This window comes from Tachyglossus aculeatus, chromosome X4 (genome assembly GCF_015852505.1).
Source record: "Tachyglossus aculeatus isolate mTacAcu1 chromosome X4, mTacAcu1.pri, whole genome shotgun sequence".
NCBI classification, from domain to species: domain Eukaryota; kingdom Metazoa; phylum Chordata; class Mammalia; order Monotremata; family Tachyglossidae; genus Tachyglossus; species Tachyglossus aculeatus.
In genome coordinates this window covers 18,043,116-18,068,738 of record NC_052098.1, presented here as the reverse complement: position 1 = coordinate 18,068,738, position 25,623 = coordinate 18,043,116, and the positions used below count along the sequence as shown (strand labels likewise).

At 43.0% G+C, this 25,623-nt stretch overlaps 1 protein-coding gene across 1 annotated transcript in view; it reads right to left on the bottom strand.

Annotated features, from left to right (window-relative positions):
* Positions 1-557: 557 nt before the first annotated feature.
* SLC1A1 (solute carrier family 1 member 1) overlaps positions 558-25,623 on the bottom strand; it is an 80,222-nt gene continuing 55,156 nt past the window's right edge. The window contains exons 3-12 of the mRNA XM_038769850.1: positions 24,450-24,542; positions 23,208-23,322; positions 18,410-18,452; positions 15,652-15,753; positions 14,015-14,199; positions 12,127-12,234; positions 9,652-9,774; positions 9,019-9,213; positions 5,024-5,158; positions 558-804 (exon numbers count right to left, since the gene is read on the bottom strand). Of these exons, the coding sequence (XP_038625778.1) occupies positions 558-804; positions 5,024-5,158; positions 9,019-9,213; positions 9,652-9,774; positions 12,127-12,234; positions 14,015-14,199; positions 15,652-15,753; positions 18,410-18,452; positions 23,208-23,322; positions 24,450-24,542 (1,346 nt within the window). The remainder of the gene's footprint in view (positions 805-5,023; positions 5,159-9,018; positions 9,214-9,651; positions 9,775-12,126; positions 12,235-14,014; positions 14,200-15,651; positions 15,754-18,409; positions 18,453-23,207; positions 23,323-24,449; positions 24,543-25,623) is intronic.

Below are 25,623 nucleotides of genomic sequence, written 5' to 3'. Positions count from 1 at the left end.
TCAAAAAAATGTTTATTGCAGGACTCTGCTGTTCTTTTCTTCCTTTCAAAAAAGTTTGCTTGAGACTGGCTTAAGATAAGTGCAAACCTGACAATTTGGCACGCTACCAAGCAGGCTGTTAAAAAAAATGTGGTGTAATCTATCAAAATGTGAGAGGCAAAGAAACCACGAGAAAGAGAAAGCTCGAGTAAATTTCTACAGCAGCGTGTTTGAAAAATGGGAAACACAGCACTAAGCCTGAGAAAACACTTTGCTCCTCTTCACTGCCATGATTTTGCCTAGTGCCATTTCAGACACTTCAAAATTTGGTCACTCTTACATGACTGAAAACAATTTAGATCATACAACTTTCTTTCTAATCGACTGCCCCATCTTTCAGATGGAGCAAAAGCTGGGAGTAATCCAATTCTTTTTAAGGACCTGAAAGTCTGTGTAAAAAAAAATCAAATGGAGTCAAGTTGGTCATTAACTTTTTTTCTTAATTATCTTTTAGCCTGCTCAAAGCTCACACTGCTGATGTCCTTAAATTGTTCTCAGCCAGCTAGGGCCTAGGAGCTCTAAAACTGTGATGTCTGGGTGAATGAGATAGTGTCGGATTTATCTATGGCAAAGCCTCCATTGATGTAAGATTTCTTAGACTCTGCTTCTTCATTATCAAGCATCGCTGGTTCTAAGGCAAAGGGATTCACAATGTTGACTTCAGATGTGCTGCTCATCTGCTCCAGCTCCCTTTTAGAAAGCTTCTCCACAATGCCAGTTCCAAAAGCATCACCCAGGACGTTTACCATTGTCCGGAAGCGATCCCTAGGAGAGAGGAAGGTTTTTCAGAATTCTGTTCTGTTCTGGGGACAGAGTTAGAGCGTGGTCTTCAAGACCTTACTAATGTCACATCTTCTCCAAATGGCCTCTCCCAACTAAGCCCTCATTTTCCCTACTCCTTCTCCCTTACACATAGCCCTTGCATTGGGATCTGCGCTCTTATAGCACTTGTTATTCACCCTACCCTCAGCCCCGCAGCACTTAAGCCATGTCTACGCACCCTCCTCCCACCCCAGCCCCAGACTCTAAGTGCCTTGTGGGCAAAGAACGTATCTGCCAACTCTGTTGTACCCTCCCAAGTGCTTAGTACAGTGCTCTGCACACCATAAGTGCCCAACAAATACTATTGATTAATTAAATTGGGGGGCTAGTAGAGAAGAAAAGCTTATAATGTTCCATTTAAAATGAATGATTTTATACTGCCGTGACATGCACCGCCTCTCCATTTTACCCTGTGACTGGAAGAAATGTCAAATGAAGAATCTCTGGGGTGTACTCAGAAACCTCAGAGGCTGAGCTAATAATCTAAGTTGAGCCAATAGGTTCTGAGGTTTTAAACAAATCACAATCCATTTTAGTGTTTTGTTTCTGGATAGAAATGATTTTATTTTAGTTGCCGTGTGTAGTATTTCTCTCCAAATGCTGACTGGGTGGATATCACGGCCAAACTCCTTAAAGTCAAGCTCTCTCAATTGGAAAGAGCAAGGAAAACCTTTTGCTTTGATGGAAATCACTCCCGGTGGATGACATTAACCTCTGTTGACAAATACTGATTTCACCGTTCAGAAATGACCATCCAGAAACAGCCCAGCTCTAGGGTTAATGTGTGCGAGGGTATGTATAGCGGTGTTCTTTGTAAATGGCAACAGTGAGGTTTTATTCATGCATGCAGACGTGACCAAAATGACCTATGCGTGACCGAGAATCATTTTCATTTTGGGTGCACGTAAAAGTTGTCCTTAGTCATGATGATCCATTTGCCACTTGAATTACTGGTCTTTGACTCTGGGTTTCAGTATCCTGATGATTACAAAGCCTCTGCTCCTGGAGAACAACCCCTTTGGGGACTGCTGCACGAATGACCCCTGTGGGTTGGTCAGCTGAAGTCCCTCCCAAGAATCCAACCAATTGTGGCCTAGTGGACAGAGCAAGGGCCTGGGAATCAGAAGGACCTGGGTTCTAATCCCGGCTCCACCACTTGTCTGCTGGGTGACCTTGGGCAAGACACTTCACTTTTCTGTACCTTAGTTACCTCATCTGTCAAATGGAGATTAAGACTGTGATTGGACTGTGTCCAACCTGATTAGCTTCTATCCACCCCAGCGCTTAGTACAGTGTCTGGCACACAGGAAGCGCTTAACAAATACCATGAAAAAATTCATCATATTTATTGGGAGCTAGCTCTGTGCCGAGCACTGTAGTAGGTGCTTGGGAGAGAAGAACAGAGTTGAGAGACACATTACCTGCCCAGAAGGACATTAAATTAATTACTGAGGAGAGAAATGGGAGAGGAGAAGGGTATTTAATGACAAATGCTTATGAGGTATGGATCCAAGTGCATAGGCGATGCAGAAGGGAGGGCAAATAGGAGAAATGAAGGCCTAGGCAAGGAAGGCCTCTTGGAGGAGGTGTGATTTTAGGTGGGCTTTGAAGGTGGGAAGAGTGCTGGTCTGTCAGATAGGAAGAGGGAGGGAGCTCCAGGCCAAAGGGAGGATGTGGGCAAAGCATCAGTGGCAGGATAGATGAGATTGAGGTACGGAGAATAGGTTGACATTAGAGGAGTGAAGTGTGTGGGTTGGTTGTAGTAGGAGATCAGCGAGGGAAGGTAGGAAGGGGAGAGCTGATCGAGTGCTTTAAAGCCAATAGGAAGGAGTTTCTGTTTGACACGGAAGTGGACGGTCAACGATTGGGGGTTTATGAGGAGCGGGAAGATATGAACTGAATGTTTTTTAAGAAGAATGATCTAGGCAGCACAGTGAAGTAAGGACTGGAGTGGGGAGAGACTGCGGGCAGGTCAGCAAGGAGGCTGATGCAGTAGTCAAGCGGGATAGGATAAGAGCTGGGATCAGTGTGGTGGCCATTTGGTTGGAGAGGAATGGGCAGATTTTAGATGTGTTGTGAAGATGGAATTTGACAGGATTCAGTCACATCGAATATGTGGGTTGAATGAGAAAGATGAGCCAAGGATAATGCCAAATTTGCAGGCCTGTGAGTCAGGGAGGATGGCAGTGTTGTCTACAATGATGGGAAAGTTGGGCGGACGTGCTTTGTCTTTAGCAAGTCCCTTGTACACCTTCCTTACTAAACATTGTCCCATTTCAATTCCCCAAATAGCACATATCCACATGCCTCTTCTCTGCACAGGCCAGTTTGGTTTGGTACAGAGCCAGAGTGTAAGTTCAGACTAGGGCATCACCAGAGGCTGGCCCTGGTTGCCCCCAAGACATGTTTGGTGAGACCAGATTCTGATTCTGGGGTCAAGTGGGGGCTGGCCCTCTGGAAGCCCTTTTAGACTGTGAGCCCACTGTTGGGTAGGGACTGTCTCTATATGTTGCCAATTTGTACTTCCCAAGCGCTTAGTTCAGTGCTCTGCACACAGTAAGCACTCAATAAATACGATTGATGATGATGATGATGGAAGCTAGCCTCCCCTTCTACCCAGGCAGGGATGGAGCTGGCCAGCTTTCCAGGGGAGTCAGGGGATAATTGGCCTTTCATCTTGCCATTTTCTATTTCTTGTTACCCTACACTGAACACTCAACCTTGAAGTATAGCTACGTCAGATGAGGATGAGGTAAATCTTTGTTCATTTTTATGACGACTTAATTTTTAAGTATATGCTTAGGCAGTCGGGGTGAGCACTGGGTAGAAAAGGCATTGTGTCTGATCTGATTATCCTCTGTTATATTATTTTCCTTTATATTCACTCTCAGGAAAGAATCTATCTCTTGTGACTCTTTCCCTAGTTCTCTCTAAACTGTAAGCTCCTTTTTTATGGCATTTATTTAGCGCTTACTATGTTCAAAGCACTGTTCTAAGCGCTGGGGAGGTTACAAGGTGATCAGGTTGTCCCACGGGGGGCTCACAGTCTTCATCCCCATTTTACAGATGAGGTAACTGAGGCACAGAGAAGTTAAGTGACTTGCCCAAAGTCACACAGCTGACAATTGGCAGAGGCGGGATTTGAATCCATGACCTCTGACTCCAAAGCCCGGGCTCTTTTCCACTGAGCCACGCTGCCACGCTGGGCAGGGATTGTGGCTATCTACTCTATTTCTTTGTCCTTTCCCAAGCGCTTAGTACAGTGCCCTGCACACAGTAAGTGCTCAAATCAATCACATTGATTGAGTGATTGCCCCAGGGCTTAGACATTGCTTGGCATGGAGCGTTTAATAAATTCCATGACTATGATTATTGCACTTGGATCTGTACCTTTTGAACACTTGCTACTCACCCCACTCTCAGCCCCAGAGCACATATGTACACATGAGCCCATATACATATACTGTGAGCCTGTTGTTGGGTAGGGACCGTCTCTTATATGTTGCCGATTTGTACTTCCCAAGTGCTCAGTACAGTGCTCTGCACACAGTAAGTGCTCAATAAATACGATTGAATGAATGAATATCTATACATATTCTGATTGATTATTTATATTAATGTCCATCTCCCCCTTTAGACTGTAAGCTCCTTGTGGGCAGGGGCTGTGTCTACCAACTCTGTTGTATTATATTTCTTTTTTAATGGTATTTGTTCAATGCTTACTATGTGCCAGGCACTGGTCTAAGCATGGAGCTAGATTCATGCTGATCGGGTCGGACACAATCCATGTCCCACCTGGGGCTCCCAGTCTTAATCCCCATTTTACAGATGAGTTAACTGAGGCACAGGGAAGTGAAGTGACTGGACCAAGGTCACACAGCGGACGAGTGGCAGAGCCGGGATTAGAACCCAGGTCCTTCTGATTCCCAGGCCCGAACTCTCTCCATTGGACCACACTGCTTCTACTCTCCCAAATGCTTAGTACAGAGCTCTGCACACAGTGAACATTCAATAAATACAATAGATTGATTGATTGTTAAATTCAGCAGTTGGCCGATTCACCTGCAGACATATAATTTGTTCCGAAAACACCTCAACTCCAAACAGTGAAAGGCAATTACATGGGATTGCTTTTTCCGTAAGTCAAAAAGGATAAACTCACAGAAGCCAATCGACAGCAACGATCAAGGTAACGTCTTTGGCGGGAAGTCCAACGGCGCTCAGCACAATCACCATGGTCACCAGCCCCGCCTGGGGGACTCCTGCAGCCCCAATGCTTGCGGCGGTGGCTGTCACGCTGCATCCAAAACATACAGTGAGAATAGGATTAGAAATAGGTTTGTCCTTCTGAGGGGTCTGGGACTGCTAGGGCCCCCGTCTCAACTGGTCCCTAACACCCTCTTCAACTGGGACTGGTTCCTTTAAATTGTTTGATGGTTGTTCTGTTGGTTGGTTGGTTGTTTCTGTGCCTGGCTGGGATCACCTCTCAATCTGATCCGTGGAACGCAGCAGTGTGACTAGCTCTGGACTTACTGAACAGAATTATTTCCAGGCTCCCCTAATAATAATAACTATGGTATTTGTTAAGCGCTTACTGTGTGCCAAGCACCGTTCTAAGCGCTGGGGTAGATACAAGGTAATCAGGTTGTCCCACATGGGGCTCACAGTCTTCATCCCCATTTACAGATGTAACAGGCACAGAGAAGTGAAGTGGCTTGCCCAAGGTCACACAGCAGACGAGTGGCGGAGCCAGGATTAGAACCCATGTCCTCTGACTCCCAAGCCTGTGCTCTTTCCACTAAGCCATGCTGCTTCTGCCCCTAGGCCAGGGGATGTTGCTCTATTTTTGCCATCACATATTATTATCATTATTATTATTACCATCTAGACTCTAAGCTCCTCTCTAGACTGTAAGTTCGCGGGCAGGGAATGTGTCAACCAATTCTGCTATATTGTTATATTGTACTCTCCCAAGTGCTTAGTACAGTGCTCTGCACACAGTTAAGCGCTCATCAAATATGATTAATTACCACCATTATTGTTATGTTACCTTGAAGTTGTACAGTATTGTTTTGCTAAGAACTTTCACATCTATTTTATTTTATACTCAACTTCACTAGGGGGTACAGAGGGGCGGATATTATTCCTGTTTTACCAGATGAAGAAACTGAGGCCTGGAAAGGTTAAGTAACTTGCCCAAAGTCACAAAGCTAGCCAGTGGCCTCTAGCTCATAGACCCTTGCTCTTTCCACTAGACTATGCTATCTCTAACGTGCTCACACTTACTGACCTCCCCAGTCGATTCTTCCAGTTTAGGGAGAAAATCCCACTGGGGGTGGATATACAACATGATCTGACCCCTGAAGCTGCTTCTTCCCGTTATACAGTAAAACTTCAATAACGTGAAGCTCATGAGGACAGAAGAGGCATGTTTGGAGTTAATTATATTTGCATTACCTGATGTTTTAAACCAAAGAATACTAACACTCCCCCTCCCCTCTGCCATTATCTGGGGAATTAGAAACTGCTTCAAAATACATGCTACCATATTTTGAATAAAATTATATTAGTTTAACTTATTTTCCTGTATTGAGGAAAAGCCTATATGAAAGCAAGGGGAAAGGCAGGAGGAGAAATAAGGGCAAGAAGGGAAGACCTCTTCTCATCATTTAATAACTAGCAACAAACATTGGTCTTGCCAAACCAGCAGGAAACTAATCCTAGCCCCATTGCCGAAAACTCCACCCCTCCATACCAGAGGGCACCACTGTAGTGACAGGTGAAGGAATAGGCACTTAAAAATGAAGTATGTCAGGCTTGTTAAAAAGTTTCCCTCCCATCTTTTTTGCTTGTGGTAGCCCTAAAAACATTCCAGGCATTCAAAGCTAATTCCACAGCTCATTAATTTCTCAAATACGTTATCGAGGTTCCCATCACACTGACCATCTTTTACTGGGCCTCGATTTCCCATTTTCGCAATGCTGACCACCTACACATGAGCCATCAACTTTCTATGGTCTTGCCAATGTTTTAAAATTCTGCAGATGTTTGGGGGCCGGCATAAATTCAGATGCATTTTGTTTTGAGTATCCTTTCAGAATACATTTTAATTTCAACACAACCTCTCCTCGAAATGCTTTGTTATTTAAGTGAAAGCATCATAGCATTCCTTTGTCAGAGCTGTTCCATATCCACACTCTTTCAAAGTGCCTTGTACTGCTCTTTTGGCTTACTAGTTGGGAAGCCATAATGTATCAAGAGTTATCCAACTCAAGTCCCCACAGCCTGAAGTTGGGCTTTGAAACTCAGAAATCATGAGGTCAGTGGGGATTCTGAACTTGGCTTTGACCCATTCTCCCATTCCAAACTCCAGTCATTACACTTGCTTTTGTTTAAACTTGGCACTAAATTCTCCCAAGGGAACTATTATTTCTTAAGATCAAGTTAGTTAATGTTGGTTTAGAAGAAAGAAACATCTTTGGGAAGGTGTGGTCGAACAAATGGGCATGTAGAGGGAGGTGGGAGAACTTTTCAAATTCCAAATCACATGCTATTAAAGGCTCTATTGGGATCGTTTAGTTGTGGTCCTGTCTGAAAGCAAAGAGAAGGACCAAAATCACAATTAAAGGTGCTTTCCAAGTTAATGTGCCTAGGAAAGCATTTCAGCTTGAACTGAAGGGAAATAAAATTTCTACATCCAGTCCTCTTCATGCTTTGGATAGAACCCTGTTAAGAAATTACAGTACATCTATCTGGATAAAATGTGATGTGATGTTGGAAAAAATTGTCGTATGACTGCATGCAGCACCAATTAAGATACACATATTATAGTGCGGGTTTTCCTTAACGTAGAGTTCATCAGGAATGTGTGGAGGAATGAGTGTATTTCCAACCCAACTAAGAAACAGTGATGCATGGGAAACGTTGAACTTGAGGCTCCAATTTCGAAGGACATGTAAGTGGAATTGCATGGGGCAAAGTTGTTTGACCACTCAGTGTTCTACTTGATAATACTTTGATCCCCCCCACAACCCCATTTAGCTGAACATACATGCCCTTCCCAATGCAGGATATTATAGGTCGTTACACTATATAAGCAGCCCTTGGACTCGCAACATGGTTGTTTCCCGAAAACTGCATCTTAAGTTAAAGCTCAAGTCGGAACCAATTTTATCATAGGAATGCTATGATAAATGGGGGAATGGCTCCTGATCCAAGGTTGGATACCCAATTTTTGCCAAAATGATCAGGAATCGCCCTCTCAATTGTGACGAGTAATATAGCTACATTAATACACATATATTTTATATGATTCTATAATCAAATGTGATATATATATACATATATATATATAAAATGTATACATGTATAGGTGTATGTTTCTCCATCTCTGTCCCTCTTTACATTCCATGATTGAGTAGCTGGTTTTTACTTCATTGGCAGTAAAATGGACAATGTCAAACCTCCCTGGTGACTTGGACTGGTGACCAGATAATCCCCACTCACCATCCCACCCTTCAGCCTCTCCTACTGTCATACCCACCCCCACCCCTGACACTGGGATAGATATCATTACCACTTCTTCCTCCACTCCCTGGAACCATTCACATTCTGGTCAACACCTGAGGGCTCTGAACTTGGTTAGGTTTGAGCAATCTGTTCTGCTCCAGCTTATTCCCAGGAAGGTCAAAGAATCTCTAAGAGACTAGAATCAATGCAGAGCTGACATGCTTAGAAATCTAGTTCAGAACCTCTAGGCCATTCTAGGATTGCCCTCCCCTCCCCAACCCCCAAAATGGATTTGAATGACTAGTCTCAAGTATCTTGTCTTAGATATACATCTCTGAAGGTGGATTCAGATTGCTGTCTAGTGGTGCAAACCAAGATGATACTGGGTACATTCACCTAGCTATGGGACTGTCATGGCTAGAGGTGGGACTTGCCCTTTACTCTAGAATAGTTTGTCTCTGTCTCCTGAGCATAGGGAGTAAGTAGCTGTATTCAGTTGTGGGAAGTAGCTACTGAGATAAAGGCAAAATTGGGAGGACAGAGGAATGATCCCCAGACTTCTCACATTGACCCCATTTTCCCCTAACACTTGTGGTGCCACGCCAAACAAATTTTAAGAAAAGAATCTGTGTAATACCATCATCCCACCTAATGGTTATTATCTGACCGATGTCCAAATCTAAGTCATTGAGTTGCGCGATAAACACGGCTGCCACTGCTTCATAGAGAGCAGTTCCATCCATGTTGATTGTGGCTCCCACTGGTAAGACAAATCTGGTGATCCGCTTGTCTACATGGTTGTTTTCTTCTGTACAGCGAAAGGTGACGGGCAAAGTGGCTGAGCTGGATGACAGACAAAGAAACAAATGCATGGGTAAGGAATGCCAGCCCTACATCTCTATGTGGTATGGTTTTTCTTTTCTAGAAGCCAAAACTTAAAAGAGTAACCAGAAAGATGCCTACTTTTGGTGGTTCTAAGAAACAGAGAAAACTAGGCTTGGAGTGTTGGATATCCTTCCACTTATTTAACTGATAAACCGTCATCGACCATGGGCAGTGGTCAGAAAGGGAGAAGGTTCATCATGCGGGAAAATCTGCTCGAGAACAGAAGCACCGAGAATAGTGTTTTCTTATCTTTTTCTGAAGGCCAGTTGGAAAACCATGGGCCATTTCCCATAGAGCGCATCTTTACAAGTAGGTAGCCCGCAGAGCCAAAGAAAGAATCACCACCACAAAGGATTCCCTATTGTGCCATCCCTAAGGGGGGGAAAATCCTCCTACCTGGAAGAGATCATGAGGGCCGTCAGCAGAGCCTGTGCCATTCCCATGGCAAATCGAAGAGGGTTTTTTCTCACAACAATCAAGTAGATCAACGGGAGAATGATGATGGAATGAATTGCAAGCCTGCAAAGGAAGAGAAGAGCTTATTTCCTTGACAATCACAACAACCTGGGGTGGTGGTGTGGCTTCAGTCAGGGAATTTTAACAACTCCTCAATAGTTACACATTTGAGGATCAACCCCTCTTCATTCCTCATCCCTACTTAACCAAAAAACCCCCAAATTCTCCATCCTTCATCATACTGGTTAGCAAGGTACTTACAGAAATAAATGGGAGAAACAAAAACAAACCAAAGTCTGTTAGCGAGAAGAAGCTGTCCTGGAAGCTATCCTGAAAGCTATTTGGATGAGATGACACACTTAGAAATCCAAGTGGGGATTTACAGATGACTGGCAAACAAAGCTAAAATCAGCTGGAGGGCATTTCATCAGTTCTGAAGTCTGAAGGCAGAATCAAGGACTGAAAAGGACTAAAGGGCCAAGTAAGTGAAGCTTAGCTCCAACTTTTAAATATTTGACTCTCGGTGCTGTAATAGCCATTTACTTAACTGAAGAGCAAAGATACAGTAATGGCTAGGTACTTTTCCTGGGTATCCAAACTTGCAGTAAGGTATACAAAATTTCTAACAACATAAAGACTCTTGTTTTTCACAAGAGGTATCTGATGGCAGTGGCCATGACTGGCCGACAGAAGTGGCCAGCAATGTGGGTTGTAATTGTGACTTTTTATTAACATTTTTATATATCCACAGTCAGAATTTATTTAGGTTCATCCCCAATTCTTTGAGTTTCAGACCCAAGGGCCTATCCGGTTTGTGTGGCTAAGCGAAGTGCTAGACTGAAGAAAGTGAAAGAGCTGGATTGAACTTGAGCAGCCAGCATGCATGCCATAGAATCATACAATTGGAGACAGGAAGAATCCTCAGGGGATGATCTGGGGCACTAGATGATTGATTGGATCTGGTTGATGGCATTTAGATCTGTACCCTTTGGGCACTTGGTATTGATCCCACCCTCAGCCCCACAGCACTTATGTACATACCCGTAATTTATTTATTTCTATTAATGTCTGTCTCCCCCTCTAAACTCTAAGCTCGTGGTGGGCAGGGAACGTGTCTACCGACTCTGTTGTATTGTACTCTCCCAAGCACTTAATACAGTGCTCTGCACCCAGTAAGCATTCAATAAATACCACTGATTGATTATTCCCCTTGCAGGACAGATGGTTGCCTATTCTTTTCTTAAAGATAGTTAAGAGCTGGAGACTCTACAACCTCCCTTAGTAATAGTAGTCATAGTATTTATTAAGCACTTGCTGTTTGCGGAGCACTGTACTAAGTGCAGGGAAAGAATATACAGGTGGGAATTAGACACAATTCCCTACTAGGCTCTTCCAGTATGTTATCACCCTGGTAGTTGAGAGGTTCTTCCTTATGTCCATCCAAAATCTCTCAATTGATGAGGAGCCTCACTCCTCTTAAAGAAGACAGTTATTAAAGAGAAGCAACATGGCTTAGTGGATAGAATACAAGCCTGGGAGTCAGAAGGACCCGGGTTCTAATCCTGGCTCTGCCACTTGTCTGCTGTGTGACCTTGGGTAAGTCCCTTAACTTCTCTGGGCCTCAATTTCCTTTTCTGAAAAATGGGGATTAAGACCATGAGCCTCATGCAGGATATGGACTGTGTCCAACCTGACTAGCTTGTATCTACCCCAGTGCTTAGTACAGTGCCTGGTACATAGTAAGTGCTTAACAAATACCATATAAAACAGTCATTCTTTAGCCTTCTCTTCTCCAGACAAAATCACCCTGATTTTCTTAGCCCCTTAAGACATATTTTCCATTCCCTTATAGAGTCTTGAACCTCTCCTTTGGATGTTCTCCAGGTTTTTTACATTCTATTTAGAGCAAAACTGGACATAGCCCTCCACAAGCAGAGCGAAAGGATTCCTTCCCAACTCTTGTATGTCCAGCTTCTACTGAAACAATCCCAGGACCAAATTGGTTTTTATAATCCTAGGTCTAAATTGCTGATTCAGTTTCTGGTCAATGATTGATTACCTTGAAGTAGTCCCTATTAAATTTTATCCCATTCCTGTTAGATCATTTTCCCAATTGATCTGAGTAATTTTGAATTCTATCACTGTCTTCAAACTCTCATATCCTTCGTATAGGTCACCAAAAACATGAGTTTGCTATACATTGATTCCCCAGCAGCTGATTAACTTACTGCTCAAGTTTGATGCTGCTTGTTTTCTCTCAAAAAGTATAAAACACCTGTAGTTAAGAGCAGACCCAGAATCTCTGCTTATCTTTGACCTGTCCTCCTTTGCCTGGAAGGGCAATTTAATGCAAGTGTATCAGCAACATTCCATAGGACAAAATGGGATTCCCTTTTTCCCTTAAACCCCACATACCCGCTTAGTACTGTAGCCATATAGAGCCCCAGTTTGCGAAAAATGTCCCAGTTTTCAACTTCTATGATCTTCCCAGCAATCAGAAACAAAATTCCCAGTGGCATATACCTAAGATGCAAAACCAGAAAAAAACATAATTACCAAGTGTTTCTTATGGCAGCCTGGGAAAATATATGTACCATGCTAAATATGTATGTTTGCTGTAAACATGTATATGGTAAGTATGAATTCTGTGCATAAATATTTTATCCAGTTGGATCTCAGCATCAGAAAAGCTGTTGAAGTGCCAGCTAGAATTTTCCAAAAACAGTTTGCTTAGTCAAACCTTCCCAAGTTCATTTCTAGTGGTAGATTTTTCCACCCACTGTGGGACAGGAACCTTGCCTGATGGGGATTAGTTTATGTTTACCCCAGCACATAGCACAGTACCTGCTATGTAGTGATGATGTTGCATGGAGTCTCCTGTTAGGAATGATGAATGAGCCTTGGTCCTGAGACCACAAGGCCTGAGAACCTGTTAAGGCCTTGGCACAATGAGTGAACAGGCAAATAAGGGGTCAGCATATTGTGAAATGCACACATGCTCTTCACCCATGCTAGCCAGCTTCAGATAGAACCAGGGGTAGAACCCAAACCTCCAAATTTCTAGGGCAGTGTGCTTTCCACAGGACTAACATTGAGGCCAATTAAGTCATTAAATAAAGACGATAACTGTGGGAAAAGGAATGGCTTGAGACAGTGACCCATCATATGGCGATGAGTACTTGGTTTGGGGTAATCCTACATCAAAAACTGATTAAAGCATTTGGGTTTTTTTTGTCTTCCATCGAATCTTGTTCTCTGACTACAGGGGAACAGGAAACATATGACCCAATGGAGTGTGAGATCCAGGAACAAAATCTCTGGGATTGGGCTTTACATGATGCCATGCACATTTCATGGCAGACCAGGGGTATTCATGCCATCCTTAGTTGGTTCTCCACAAAGACCTGGGGCAAATCCAGCATGCGTGTAATTCTGGAGAAAAATCTGGGTTAGGTACTATTTCTTTAGCCAAAGGGGTTTGTCTGAATTATTCAGATCAGGGCCTCAATCAATGTTTGGTTTTGGCTATTTCCATACTGGGGCACAATAATTTCCACACACACTTTTTATGGGGGTGAATGAAATGCACAGGTTTTAGCATAAGTGGCTCTTTAAATAAGTGCTCCAACTCTGAAGAGGTTTTGATTATCTTGTAAAGGTGACTTTCCTTCATGATCACTGCAGGTCTCCATACTTCTTCAAGTCATATGTTAAAGTCATTTCTTAAAACAATTCTTGAAATAGATTATTAAATAGGTTGTCTGCCCTGTAAATTAGGGCAATGTTTTCATAACATAGTACAATATGTTAGTAATTTGAACAGTCCTTCACAACAGGGTTTCATGAAACCATTGTTGGGTAGGGACCATCTCTATATGTTGCCAATTTGTACTTCCCAAACGCTTAGTACAGTGCTCAGCACACAGTAAGCACTCAATAAATACGACTGAATGAATAGAGAATTGAATGTTTCAGGGAAGACTTTTATTTTTATTTTTGTGGTCTTTTTTAAGTGCATTCTGTGTATCAAACACTGTTCTAAGTGCTGGGATAGAGACAAGTTAATCAGGTTGGACACAGTCTCTGTCCCACACGGGACCCCCAGTCTAAAAAGGAGGGTGATCAGGTATTGAGTCCCCATTTTACAGATGAGGAAACTGAAGCACATAGAAGTGACTTTCAAGTATATCCTCCGCTCAAAGCCACCAAAGTGTTGGAGGAGATGAAATGAATCATGGTTCCCTTAATTTTCTGAAAAGGAGTTGCAAGAGAAAGTTTGATGGTTTAAATATAGTCCTCTCACCACATGATGATCTGAACTATTTTCATAGTAGCATCATTCAGAGCATTGAAGAAGTCGACCAGAACCTGGCCCTTTTCTCCCATTTTCCCAATAACAATTCCAAAGACGAGACAAAATACAATCAGGCCCAGGACATTTATGCCATCGGTATACATGCCCACAATTTTGTACTCCTTTGTTTCATTCTGTTGATTAAAACCAAGAAAAAAAATCACTGCATGGCAACAATGATTTCAATGTGCATCATCTTTTCAAAGAGAAAAATCCAAGTGTAGTTGTAGCAATCACCTACTCGGTGTAGTGTAGCACTACCCTACGAAAATTTACTTTTAAAATGCAAACATGCAAGAAGCACTGTAGACTATACTGTTTATTAATGTCTTCCTCCTACCAAAAAATTAGTTTAATTAGAAAATATTTTAGCCCATTTTGGGGCTAATTTTTAAATAAACTACTCTTCTCGGTTTGGAACTCTTGGGTTATGTAATAGAAGTTTCCAGTAAAAGCATTCTGTAATTCCACAAAGCTAGACTTTCTAAGAAAATGGAAGATGGGAATAATGATAATGAGGACAGCCTTGCAGCTCAGTACAAAAAAGTTTACCAGTCTGTACATTTTTAAAAGTCTCCTCTCCCCTAACCTATGCAGCTTGTACTACTTATAAATTAAATCAACATTACTGACTATAAACGACTGATTGGCCTGGGGTGTGAGACTAACTGTGACATGCATATTTAAAAAAAAATAAGATATAGATACATCAGCCTAACTATATATCGTCTTGTGCTTTGGACTTCTTTTTCTGAGGCATATAGAAAATTCTCCAACAGTCAAAAATCACAGTCTAGATTATTCCCACAATTCCGCTTCATCTCTATACACCCACAATTAACTCTGCTACTGAGTAACAACATGCCAGTTTATACTGTAAATCACTCCCTTATTGTGTGCATGCGAGGTGCATTAACTCTTTCTGTCCATTAGGATTTAATTTAGTTTAGGAGCAATTATTTCTAACCTATCTCAAGCTCTCCAATCTCACATTTCTTCTTGCCTGCATGATGTTTCCACACGGATGTCCTGCTGGCATAAATTCCATAAATGCCCCCCATCACATCCTTGCAACTATCACCTCAGCATTTTGCCCTCAATTATTTATGAACTTGCTTTTCCACATTTCCATTTTTTCATTCTCTTCTTCCTCCCGTCTGTAATTTATGTTTTGCCTGTCTTCCCTGTTGGACTGCAAGCTCTGTGAGGGCTGCAAGCATGTCGACAATCTTCATTGTACTCTCCAAAGAGTTTAGTACGGTGTTCTGCACACAGTAGATGCTCCAAAAATGATTGATTGAACCGGTGGCTTCATTATGGTATTTATTAAGCATGTATTACATGCCAAGCACTGGGATAAATTCTGGGGTAAAAGCTAGATAATCAGTCCCTAGCTCACATGGAGCCCACAGTCTAAGAGGTAGGGAGAGCAGGTTTACTTCCCAAAGTGTCCAAACAGGGAGGAGCTTGGTGAAATCTGCTGGCTTACTATATAAAACAAGTCATATTTCAGACTCCTACTCCCTTCCATTTCTAGTCATCTTCCTATTAGTAAATTAGAGCAGCCCACAATGGGAAAAGTGTACCTTTGAAATTGAAGTTGTCATCATCATTGTGACAGGCTCTTCTGTCATGTTGCCTTTTTCTGATGTACTTGGAAGCTTCAGTTCCTCACGCTTGGTTTTGTACTACAAATTAGAAGAGAGGCCTTTTAGGAACTTATGGTTCTGCCACAAGTATTCTTTTTTTGACCCTAAGGTTTATTAAATCCAGCTTGGCAGTGACAAAACAAGCTGAGCAGAAGGTTTCATTGGTATGAAAATGTAAAACTGATGTACACTGCTGACTGCATAGATGGTAATTTTTGTTAATTTTTCATATCCCCAACTCAAGACTATTTGGCATTAGGGAAGTAGTTGATTTAAAAACTATCAGCAAGTCAGTCCAAGCGATCTGACTCTTGAAATGGCCACCCAGCTTCGTCAAATACCCAATTAGAATTGGGCCTCTGTTCAAAGGAAAACTACAAGTAAGACCAAATGCCCTGGTGGTGCATTGCAAATTAAGTTTAGACTTCATTTGCTCCTGTGCTTTCAGTATTTGAAGGCCCACCTTAACATATCATTGTCTGAATTAATAATTCTAGTATTAATTACTGAGACTTTCACGAAAGATTTAAAATAATAAGTAATTATAGTACTTGTTAAGTGCTTATTATGTGCCAAGCACTGTTCTAAGCGCTGGGGTAGATACAAGTTAATCAGGTTGGACACAGTCCCCATCCCATATGGGGCTCACACTTTTAATCCCCATTTTACAGATGAGGTAACTGAGTCCCAGTGAAGTTAAGAGACTTGCCCACAGTGGCTGAGTCAGGATTTGAATCCAGGTCCTACTGACTCCCAAACCTGTGCTCTATTTATCCACTAAGCCATGCTGCTTCTTAAAAGTTACATTAGTTCCTATACTTACCTTTTCCATATTCAACTGGGTTTTTATTACCCATTTTCAGAGGACAATTGATTAAAGAGCCCTTTCTATTTCATTAATTCTATGGAGTACTGTAGACATCTTTAAGAAAAGGGGAGCTAGCAGAGCAAGGATACTATTCTATTTTGCATAACATGGTACTCTAAAAACATGGATTCCACCCGAAGGAGCAATGGCTCCTTTTTAAAGGAACGATGGCAGGTCTGTGAAAAGACCCTTGAAATAGATGTCATTTGTGTTTCATAAGGCTCAGCATGAAAAAATGAAATTGCAAATTTTGTTTGTATAGACTTTTTTGTTTGTTTAATTTATGTAAATAGATCCAGGAGCTTGTGATGGGTCCAGCTGTATAAACAGAAAGCTGAGAGACAAGATGAGAAATAAATGGCAGGAATCCACTGCTATGTTCATTTCCTAAGGGGAATAGACTGTTAAAATCATTTCCAAGAGAAAACGTAGCTCTATTTCAAAGGAAACCTGAGTGCTGTCCAGCAAGACACTCTAGAGGAGGTAGGAAAGGAGGTAGTGTTTGGGAGTGTCGACTGTACTTCGAGATTTTAGATGCTGTTTCCTCTACATTAGATGGGATTGAGGGAGAGGGAGGGCTACCTTTTCCCATCTCACTCCTACCACCAAGACCCCACACCTTTTCATTCTGGTATCACTGATCTCAAAAAATGCATACTCGAGGTCGAATCTCAACAAATTCCTTGGCCGTGACCAGAACCAGTTCCCGGCATCTTCCTCTTCTGGATGTCTTCCCTCTCCAAATGAAACAAATGAAGGGGGCAAACAAATATCAGGAGTGGAAACAAGGTGGTAAGGTGGGAGGGGCACACAGGAATCCTACTCTGGGACAATTCAGCCTCACCACGACAGACAGAAAGCAAATGATTCAAAATCACAGGTTCTAGGAATACATCACTTCCATTTCCCACACCGCAGATAGCCCAGGGAAGATCAAGTTACCACTCTCTGAAGCATTTCCCTAATCTTCTGTAGATTCATTCATACATTCAATCGTAATTATTGAGCACTTACTGTGTACAGAGCACTGTACTAAGCACTTGGGAAGTACAAGTTGGCAACATATAGAGATGGTCCCTACCCAACAATGGGCTCACAGTCTAGAATGGGGAGATAGACAACAAAACAAAACATGTGGACAGGTGTCAAGTCATCAGAATACATAGAAGTAAAGCTAGATGTACATCATTAACAAAATAAATAGAATAGTAAATATGTACAAGTAAAATAAATAGAGTAATAAATCTATACAAACATATATACAGGTACTGTGGGGAGGGGAAGGAGGTAGGGCGGGGGGGATGGGGAGGAGGAGAGGAAAAAGGGGGCTCAGTCTGGGAATAATAATGATGGCATTTATTAAGTGCTTACTATGTGTGAAGCACTGTTCTAAACGCTGGGCAAGGTGATCAGGTTGTCCCACATGGGGCTCACAGTCTTAATCATCATTTTACAGATGAGGTAACTGAGGCACAGAGAAGTTAAGTGACTTGCCCAAAGTCATACAGCTGACAAGTGGTGGAGCTGGGATTTGAACCCATGACCTCTGACTCCTGAGCCTGTGCTCTTTTCACTGAGCCACGCTGCTTCACATGTAGATGTGAGGGAGTAACCCTGTAGTCTATGAAAAATGTACTCATAATGCACACCTCCACTATTTTCTACTCTGTCTGGGATTTCAGGAAGACTGACTATGTTTCTTGGGCCATGCCCAAAGAGAAAAGTAGATTTAAAATAGAACCATTAATAATAATAATAATAATAATAATAATAATAATAATAATAATAATAATAATGGAGCTAGAACCAAAATGGACTGGATCTTACCTGCTGAAAACAGGCCTGTACGAGGTTCTCTGGGAACATATTCCTGTTGATAAAATAAAATGCATTGTTGTTATAGCCAGAACAATCTGTGTCTCAAATAGACCTTGGTCGGAGCTTAATTAAAGCAGCATTCACCATAAAAGAAATGATATAATTGGATTTTATTGACTTCTTGGCATTCTCTCTGGATCTTTCATCAGGTTGCCTATTTGTACAATAGTCCTGTTCTTTCAAGCAGATCTGCTATTTGGTATTTATCGAGCACTTACTGTGTGCTGAGCACTGTACTAAACACTTGGGAGAGGACAGTAGAGTTGGTAGACACGATCTCTGCACTCTAGGAGCTTAGAATCTGGTTGGGGCGACAGACATTAAAATAAATTACAGATAAGAGAAGCAACAGAATAAAAGGATATGTTCATAAGTGCTCTGGGGGGCGAGTATCAAAGTGCTTAGGGGAGACGGATCAAAATGCAGAGGCGACCCAGAGAGGATGGAGAATAGGGTGGGGAGATGAGAAGTTAGTCAGGGAAGGCCTCCTTGAAGGAGATTCGGATTTCAGAAGGACTTTGAAGTTGGGGAGAGTGGTAGGATGGGTGTGAGCAGGTTTCCTACTGAGTGGGGAATAGCACCCACTTTCACTTTTCAAATTTCCCCCTTGTGTTTAGAATATGAGCATGGGGCCCTAGTTTTAACGGAGTTTTAACGAGGTCCCTCTCTCACCCTTTGAGATGCAGATCCAGATACTGTGACCTAGAATCCACAGACCCCTCCCGGCACTGTCCAGTGTTTGTTCCAACAGGCCCAGCAGACTCTACATCAAATAGATCTCAGCATCACAGAGAGGTAGGATTGCACCTTTTTGTATGTCTCTGTCCTTGAATCGTTCTGATCCACAGCTCTCACTTCTGTCTTGTCCTGATATTTTTATTTATAGACATCCCAACAATTGAGTGTTTTATATCTATATGCGAATCAAAGGTTTGAGGCAAAAACACACGAACTGCTCTACATAGTCCAGTGAGGCTGTAGAAATGGAAACCCTGATTCAGTGCAAACTGCTACCTACCTTCCCTCATCTCCACTCTGATTTAGGCTTGAGTCTACACAGGCAAAGTGAAGCAGGGAGAAATGAGCATTATTTGACAAACTGGATCGCTGTTGATGGCCCATCTCATTCAATTCTGACTCCAGACCCCACTTTTTCCTCATGGCAGGGGGTGCCTGGGTTGGGGGGCCAGGGGAGCGGTCTCTATCTTGCTTTGCCTGTGTAAAAATTTGTTCCTAATGGTGAACAAGCTAGTGGGCTGCTAATTTGACAAATTATGCTTTCTGTGTTTATCTTGATTGCAATTTGGTTTATAAAACAAATCATACATAAAGAACAAACCAGGCCTGCAGGTACTTTTCAAAAGTATTAGCCCTGCCAAAATTATATCAGGCTGGCAACCATTTGCATTATCCGGGCCAGATTTACCAAAGCCACTTATTTTCTCCCGCTCCTAACCTTCCCCACCTCCTTTCTACTGCTGCCCATATCTCTAGGTTATGAGAACACAAGCCTCTCTCTTAAGAAATATATAAAATACACTAAACTTCCAGCCATACACAGCTTTCCGTTGAAAGAGGACAGAAAAGAGGAAAGGTGCAGCTTATTACATTTCTTTTAGGCCCACAGACAACTCTGATGATCTCTTATGCCATAGGTTCAAGGGCAGTGCTTATATTCCTGGCTGCAGCAAATGTGTACTAAACTGTTTTTGAAGACAACTGCATATTCCTAGGCATCCCCCAAATCTTTTCAGAAATTTAGAAGAGCAGCATTGCCTAGTGGAAAGAGCACAGGCCTAGGAGTCAGAGGACATGGGTTCTAATCCGGGCTCTGCCACGTGCCAGCTGGGTGACCTTGGGCAAATCACTTCACTTCTCTGTGCCTCAGTTACCTCATCTATAAAATGGGGATTCAATGCCTGTCCTCCCTCTTTATTTGAATTGTGAGCCCCGTATGGGACAGAGATTGTGTCTGACCTGATTATCTTCTATCTTCCCCTGAGCTTAGAACAGTGCTTGACACATAGTAAGCACTTAACAAATATCACAATTATTATTATGACTATAGCTGACTCTGCTCTTCTTAAGGATTCTTAAAATCTCCTGGGGAGAGGATCCCATTCCAGGTCTTCACTACCAGGAAGCTCTTTCCTATATCTAATGTGTTTGTTTAAGGAGCCTGGGATGTTGCTCATACCACTCTTAAAAAATTCATGTTATTATGTGACAATCAAAAGCTTTATTGATATCTAGCTGCCAATAGACGGAATCTGTCTAGACTATGGTATAGATCTTTATTCCATACCAACTGAGCTAGTTACTGAAAATTCAAAGAATTATGTTTTTAACCACTGAGTGAACTGCTTGCTTGAAGGTTACACCTAAAGGGTAGTTATAAACAGCTTGGTGATTTTCTGCAGTGGGAGGGAGGGTGAAGAAGGGACAGAGGGAGGGCCCCAGTAATCAGTCCTGGAGCTGGTTCCATTCACTTTTGTATCAATGATCTGGATGAAAGAATTGAACTTCTACTCATCAAATTTAGAGTTGCTAACAGCCTGGAAGATAGGAATAGCATTCCTGTACCCATAGGACACTGGAAAAACAGTTCTACAAAAAGCAGGATGAAAATCAATGGGGACAAGACAGGGATCGAGCCAGTTGGACTTGAATGTTCGGTGAAACATGAGAATGATAGAACCATAGAGCTGGAAGGGACCTTAAGAAATCATCCGGTCCAACATCGGTCATGTGCTCTTCTTAGAGTATCTTATCTAGTTTGGGTCCCCACACCTCAAAAAGGGTGTGTAGAAAGTGGAGCATGCACAGAGAGGAGCAACCAAAATGATCACAGGAGTGGAAAATAGGTCCAAAGAGGAAAGGAATTGGCACTGAGTAATCTGAAGAAGAGAAGGGTAAGGAAAGGATGGAAAGGAGGCTGCAAGTGCTTAGTACAGTACTCTGCATAAAGTTAAGTGCTCAATAAATACTGATGATTGATTTGACAGTCATTCTCCATGTAGACAGAGGACTGGATAAAGGAAAGGGATCGAAATAGCAACAGGAGAGATTTGGGTTGGATATAAGAACTCTTTGAATGATACAATTCAGGATTGGGTCACCAAGGAAGATTATAGAATCTCTATCCCTGGACCAGTTCAGCCATTCTCCCACCTGGAGGGAGCAGGTTGGATCTAATCATTACTTGAGGTCCTACCCAGAGCTTATGATTTTTAGGTGGAATTAGACAAAGTAAAACAGATTTGATCACTGCTTTTGGGAAGCTCATGATCCATGGAAAACTTTCTACAGATGAACACAGCTAGGACATAGACACCCCAATGACTACTTAAAACAATGAATTCATGAATTAGACATTTTTCATGATAAACAAGATTGAGATATATGCATTTTTTTTCTCCTTCTTCAAGATCACAAGTCCCTGAGGGCCAGGCTCCCAGTCAATCAATTTCTGTGTCCTCCCCAGTGCTTGGTACAGTGCTTTGCATTATGTAAGCACTTCATACGTGTTTGTCTGATGACAACTGAGTGGGTGGCCCTGGAAGTTTACACTGAGTGGGCTCCTGGGGGAGAAATTACACTGCTTTTACAGCAGATCCAGAAAGATGTGGAGGAGGAGTGAGGTTCCAGGAGGAGTTTGAATGGTGGAAAGAGAAAGGTTTTTAGAGATTGGCAGTGGGAAGGGTGAATACGTTTGCTTGAAAGTACTGGACGGAGTGGGGATAAGGAAAGATACGATAGTTTTTCTTCCTAGGGAAGGACCTTCAACAGAGACTTCAAATGTGGGGAGAGGAGTGCCTGGAAACACGGTGAACACAGAAAGGGCCCTTTAAGGGATTCCGGTGAAGGGGAGATCAAGATGGGAAAAACTTACCATAGTACAATGAGATTAGACCACGACTTAAGACAAAAATTAGGGCTGCAGGGGTGGAGAGAAGGGGAGGATTTGGGGAGATGGAGGGTGGGAAAATGCAGGTTATTTTAGCAACAGTCTGGATATGTGGAACATGGACAGGGACAAGCCACAGATAATCCTCCAATGTTAATTACAAGGGAGGCTGATGATACGGTGATCTCGTCCACTGCAGTGGGTGAGTTTGACATGGTGGGTGGGGAGAGCTGCGGACATGAGATGCCAACTTAGTTGCATGTGAGCTGGCAGAGAGACTCCCGATTTATTGTCTTGTAGACAGCATGCTATGTGAGACTAGACCAAGGGGTAAAACTCAGGCATGGATAAATATCGCTGGGTAGCATTCAGGTAAAGAGCTGATGACCTCTCTGGGTCTGGGTGTCTAGAGAGGACAGGAAGAGGCCAAAGCCAGAGCCCCAGAGGACCTCCACAGTCAGTGAGACCTTGGTTGACCCAGAGCCCCCAGAGGAGGCAAACCAGGTGAGGACTGTGACTCAGAGCCAAATTCTGAGAGAGTAACGAGGAGTCTACCCAGGAGGGGTAGATTCAGGAGGCTTGCGATGGACAAATGTCTTTGGGTTTTGGCAGAGAGTAGGCCACTGATGATCTTGGAAAGTACAGTTTTTGTGAAATGGAAAGGGTAGAAAGGAAAGTGTTTTATTGGGATATGTTGCACCCAAAGTCCTGAAGGTCACTGATGCTTTGTCTGTGTTACATCATGAACACAGATAAGAAGAGATAGTTTTAGCCGTTTTCTCCACCAAATGAAAAAACAAGTTGCTTTGGCCTTGAACAAATGGCCTGAAAGTTACTCACCTGATCAGGTCTAACATGGCATCCACTGTGCTGACTTCAGGCGTGCTGCCCACCCTATCAATTTCATCTGCTTCCTGGGACACACCAGGCTTGATGCTTACTACCAGCACAATCCCTGTGATCAAAGACAAAGTCCAGATTGCAATCAGAATCTCCCCAGGACATACGCATTCATTTGGAACTCCCATCTGGAATTCCATGACACATCAGGCTAGAACACAAAGAAGAGCTCAACAGCATGATCCACATTGAAAGTCAAGGCTATATAGCCCCTTGAGATCCTGAATCACAGACCCAACACTGCGATTCAGCCTCTGATCTGAATGGCAAATGCCTCTTAGCAGGTCCATCCACTCAGTGGCAGTTTTGACAGACCTTTATTTGACTTACTCCTTGTTCTGAAAATGTAGAAGATGCCCTTTTTCTCTTAAAATTAGCAATCCAAAGGAATGCTCCATATTAAAAAACAGGAGGGGCTGCAGCAAAGGAATTGTTTCTGGAAACAACTTCTGACCAGCCAGTTTCCTTTCTCCTTCCTTTGCACTTGAAATTAGATTTCGTAGGTGGAAGATAAATCATTCTTCTTTCCAGGGCGCTCTTTCAAGATGGAAGCTTGAATTGTTGGACTTTACGGGTAGACCAAGAAGAAAGACATAGTAAGTGCTACTCTGGCACTGTACTGAAAGTTGGGAGATCCTGGGTTCCAAGCTTGGCTGTGCCAAGAGGCCAGTCACTTGATCTCTCAGTGTCCTGACGGTCCCGTTTTAAAACAGGCCTTGTCAGCATTCTACCTCACTAAGATGCTATGAGGAAATATGAGGGAGGCAGGGGGTTGGGGAGACGAGACACACGGGATAGCCAAGAAACAAAATGAATGGATTTGAGTGTGAACTCCTTTTTCCCCTGTCCTCTCTCTGACAGAGGCATTGTTGAACAGCGAAATGACTGAAAGGCAGCCGATGGAGGGAGGAGGAGGAAGAACAGGGGAAGAGGAGATTTCGGTTATTCCTAGGCCTGGGTAGTCATCCCTGGGAAAACAGAGTTGAGGGTAATTATCTCTGTCAAAAGGTCCTGGGTAGGTACCAACAGAACACTACTGCAAAATGGTCTTGCACTTTGTGACTGCTTTATGATTTTTTTTTTTTAAACTATACAGTTAAAAACAGTATTTTCACACTGCTGGGATTTCACAGCTGCACAAAAGAATAAAAGTGTAGAAAGGGCCCCAGGAATAGATATTACCTAGAATTACAGCGATGACAGTAGTACAGAAATAATACACAACAGCACGCAAACCAATTTTCCCAGACACACTGGAGTCCAGAGCGGCAACACCTGAAAAGGGAAGAAAAGGGATAAATGAATGATGATTTTAGAAGCTCTTATTTTCTGTACCTAAAGGGATCTGTTGTTTTACAAGGACTGAGCGCCTGGGGGAACCCGATCGATCTTGGAGGTATAAAGGGCAAAGAGATGTAGCATTTCCATCCATCTCCTTGGGAGCCCACCACATTTCAGACTACTTGTGTCAAGGTAAGGACATTGCCATTGAAGTGCTCCTTTCAAAGGAACCCCGTGGCACCAAAATCTGACTGACTCTGAGAGACTAGAATTACAGTGACCTTGTTAGTGGATTTCCAAATGAGCACATCTGACCCCAGGTAACGGCTGTACTGGGTGGGGGGAGAGGGGTGGCAAAATTCACACTCTCCATTCCATGAATCTTTCCTCTTCACTCATGGAGCTGATCCAAATGCAGGGTCCTTTTGGGAGCCCAGAATTGCTTTTGGCTTGGATTGCCTCTGCAGGCAGGGTTGTACTAGCAAAACAAGAATTTGCAATATTATCCTCTGGCCTAGGGAGGTGCCAGACATCCCCATGCCAGGAGAGAGCAGTGATGGCTGCTGCTCTAAGCACTTCTCTTGGCCCTGCTCAACAGGGGTTGGTGACCATTTTGTGCCCAATGAACCGTTGAGCAGATGGTGTGCAAAGAGCCGATCATACAATTTCAACGCACATTAATGTAGCTTACTTCAATGTGACAAGCAGTTTGTAAACTTCATCCCCCCGACCGTGGTGGCAGCGGTGCTGGATTAAATCTCATCCCCTCCTGGGGATCCAAGACTACTTGATTTGATGGGGCCCCCATGTGACACGTGACATCATTATGTCGTGCTACGCAAGGCGCAATGCGATGATATCATTGCACCATGCGGCTGCTTTGAAGCAACAGCTGCTGCCAGTAGGAGAGAGGAAGGGAAGAGAAGGAAGGGGTTTTGCGATGGGCCACCACTAGTCTCCCTTCTCTCCCTTTTCTCCACTCACCCCAGAGATACGAGAGGGGAGTGCCCATGTGGCCGGCCATGGGCAGCAGCAGCACAGTGAAAGACCGGGTCCCCTCTCCCTTCCCCTCCCC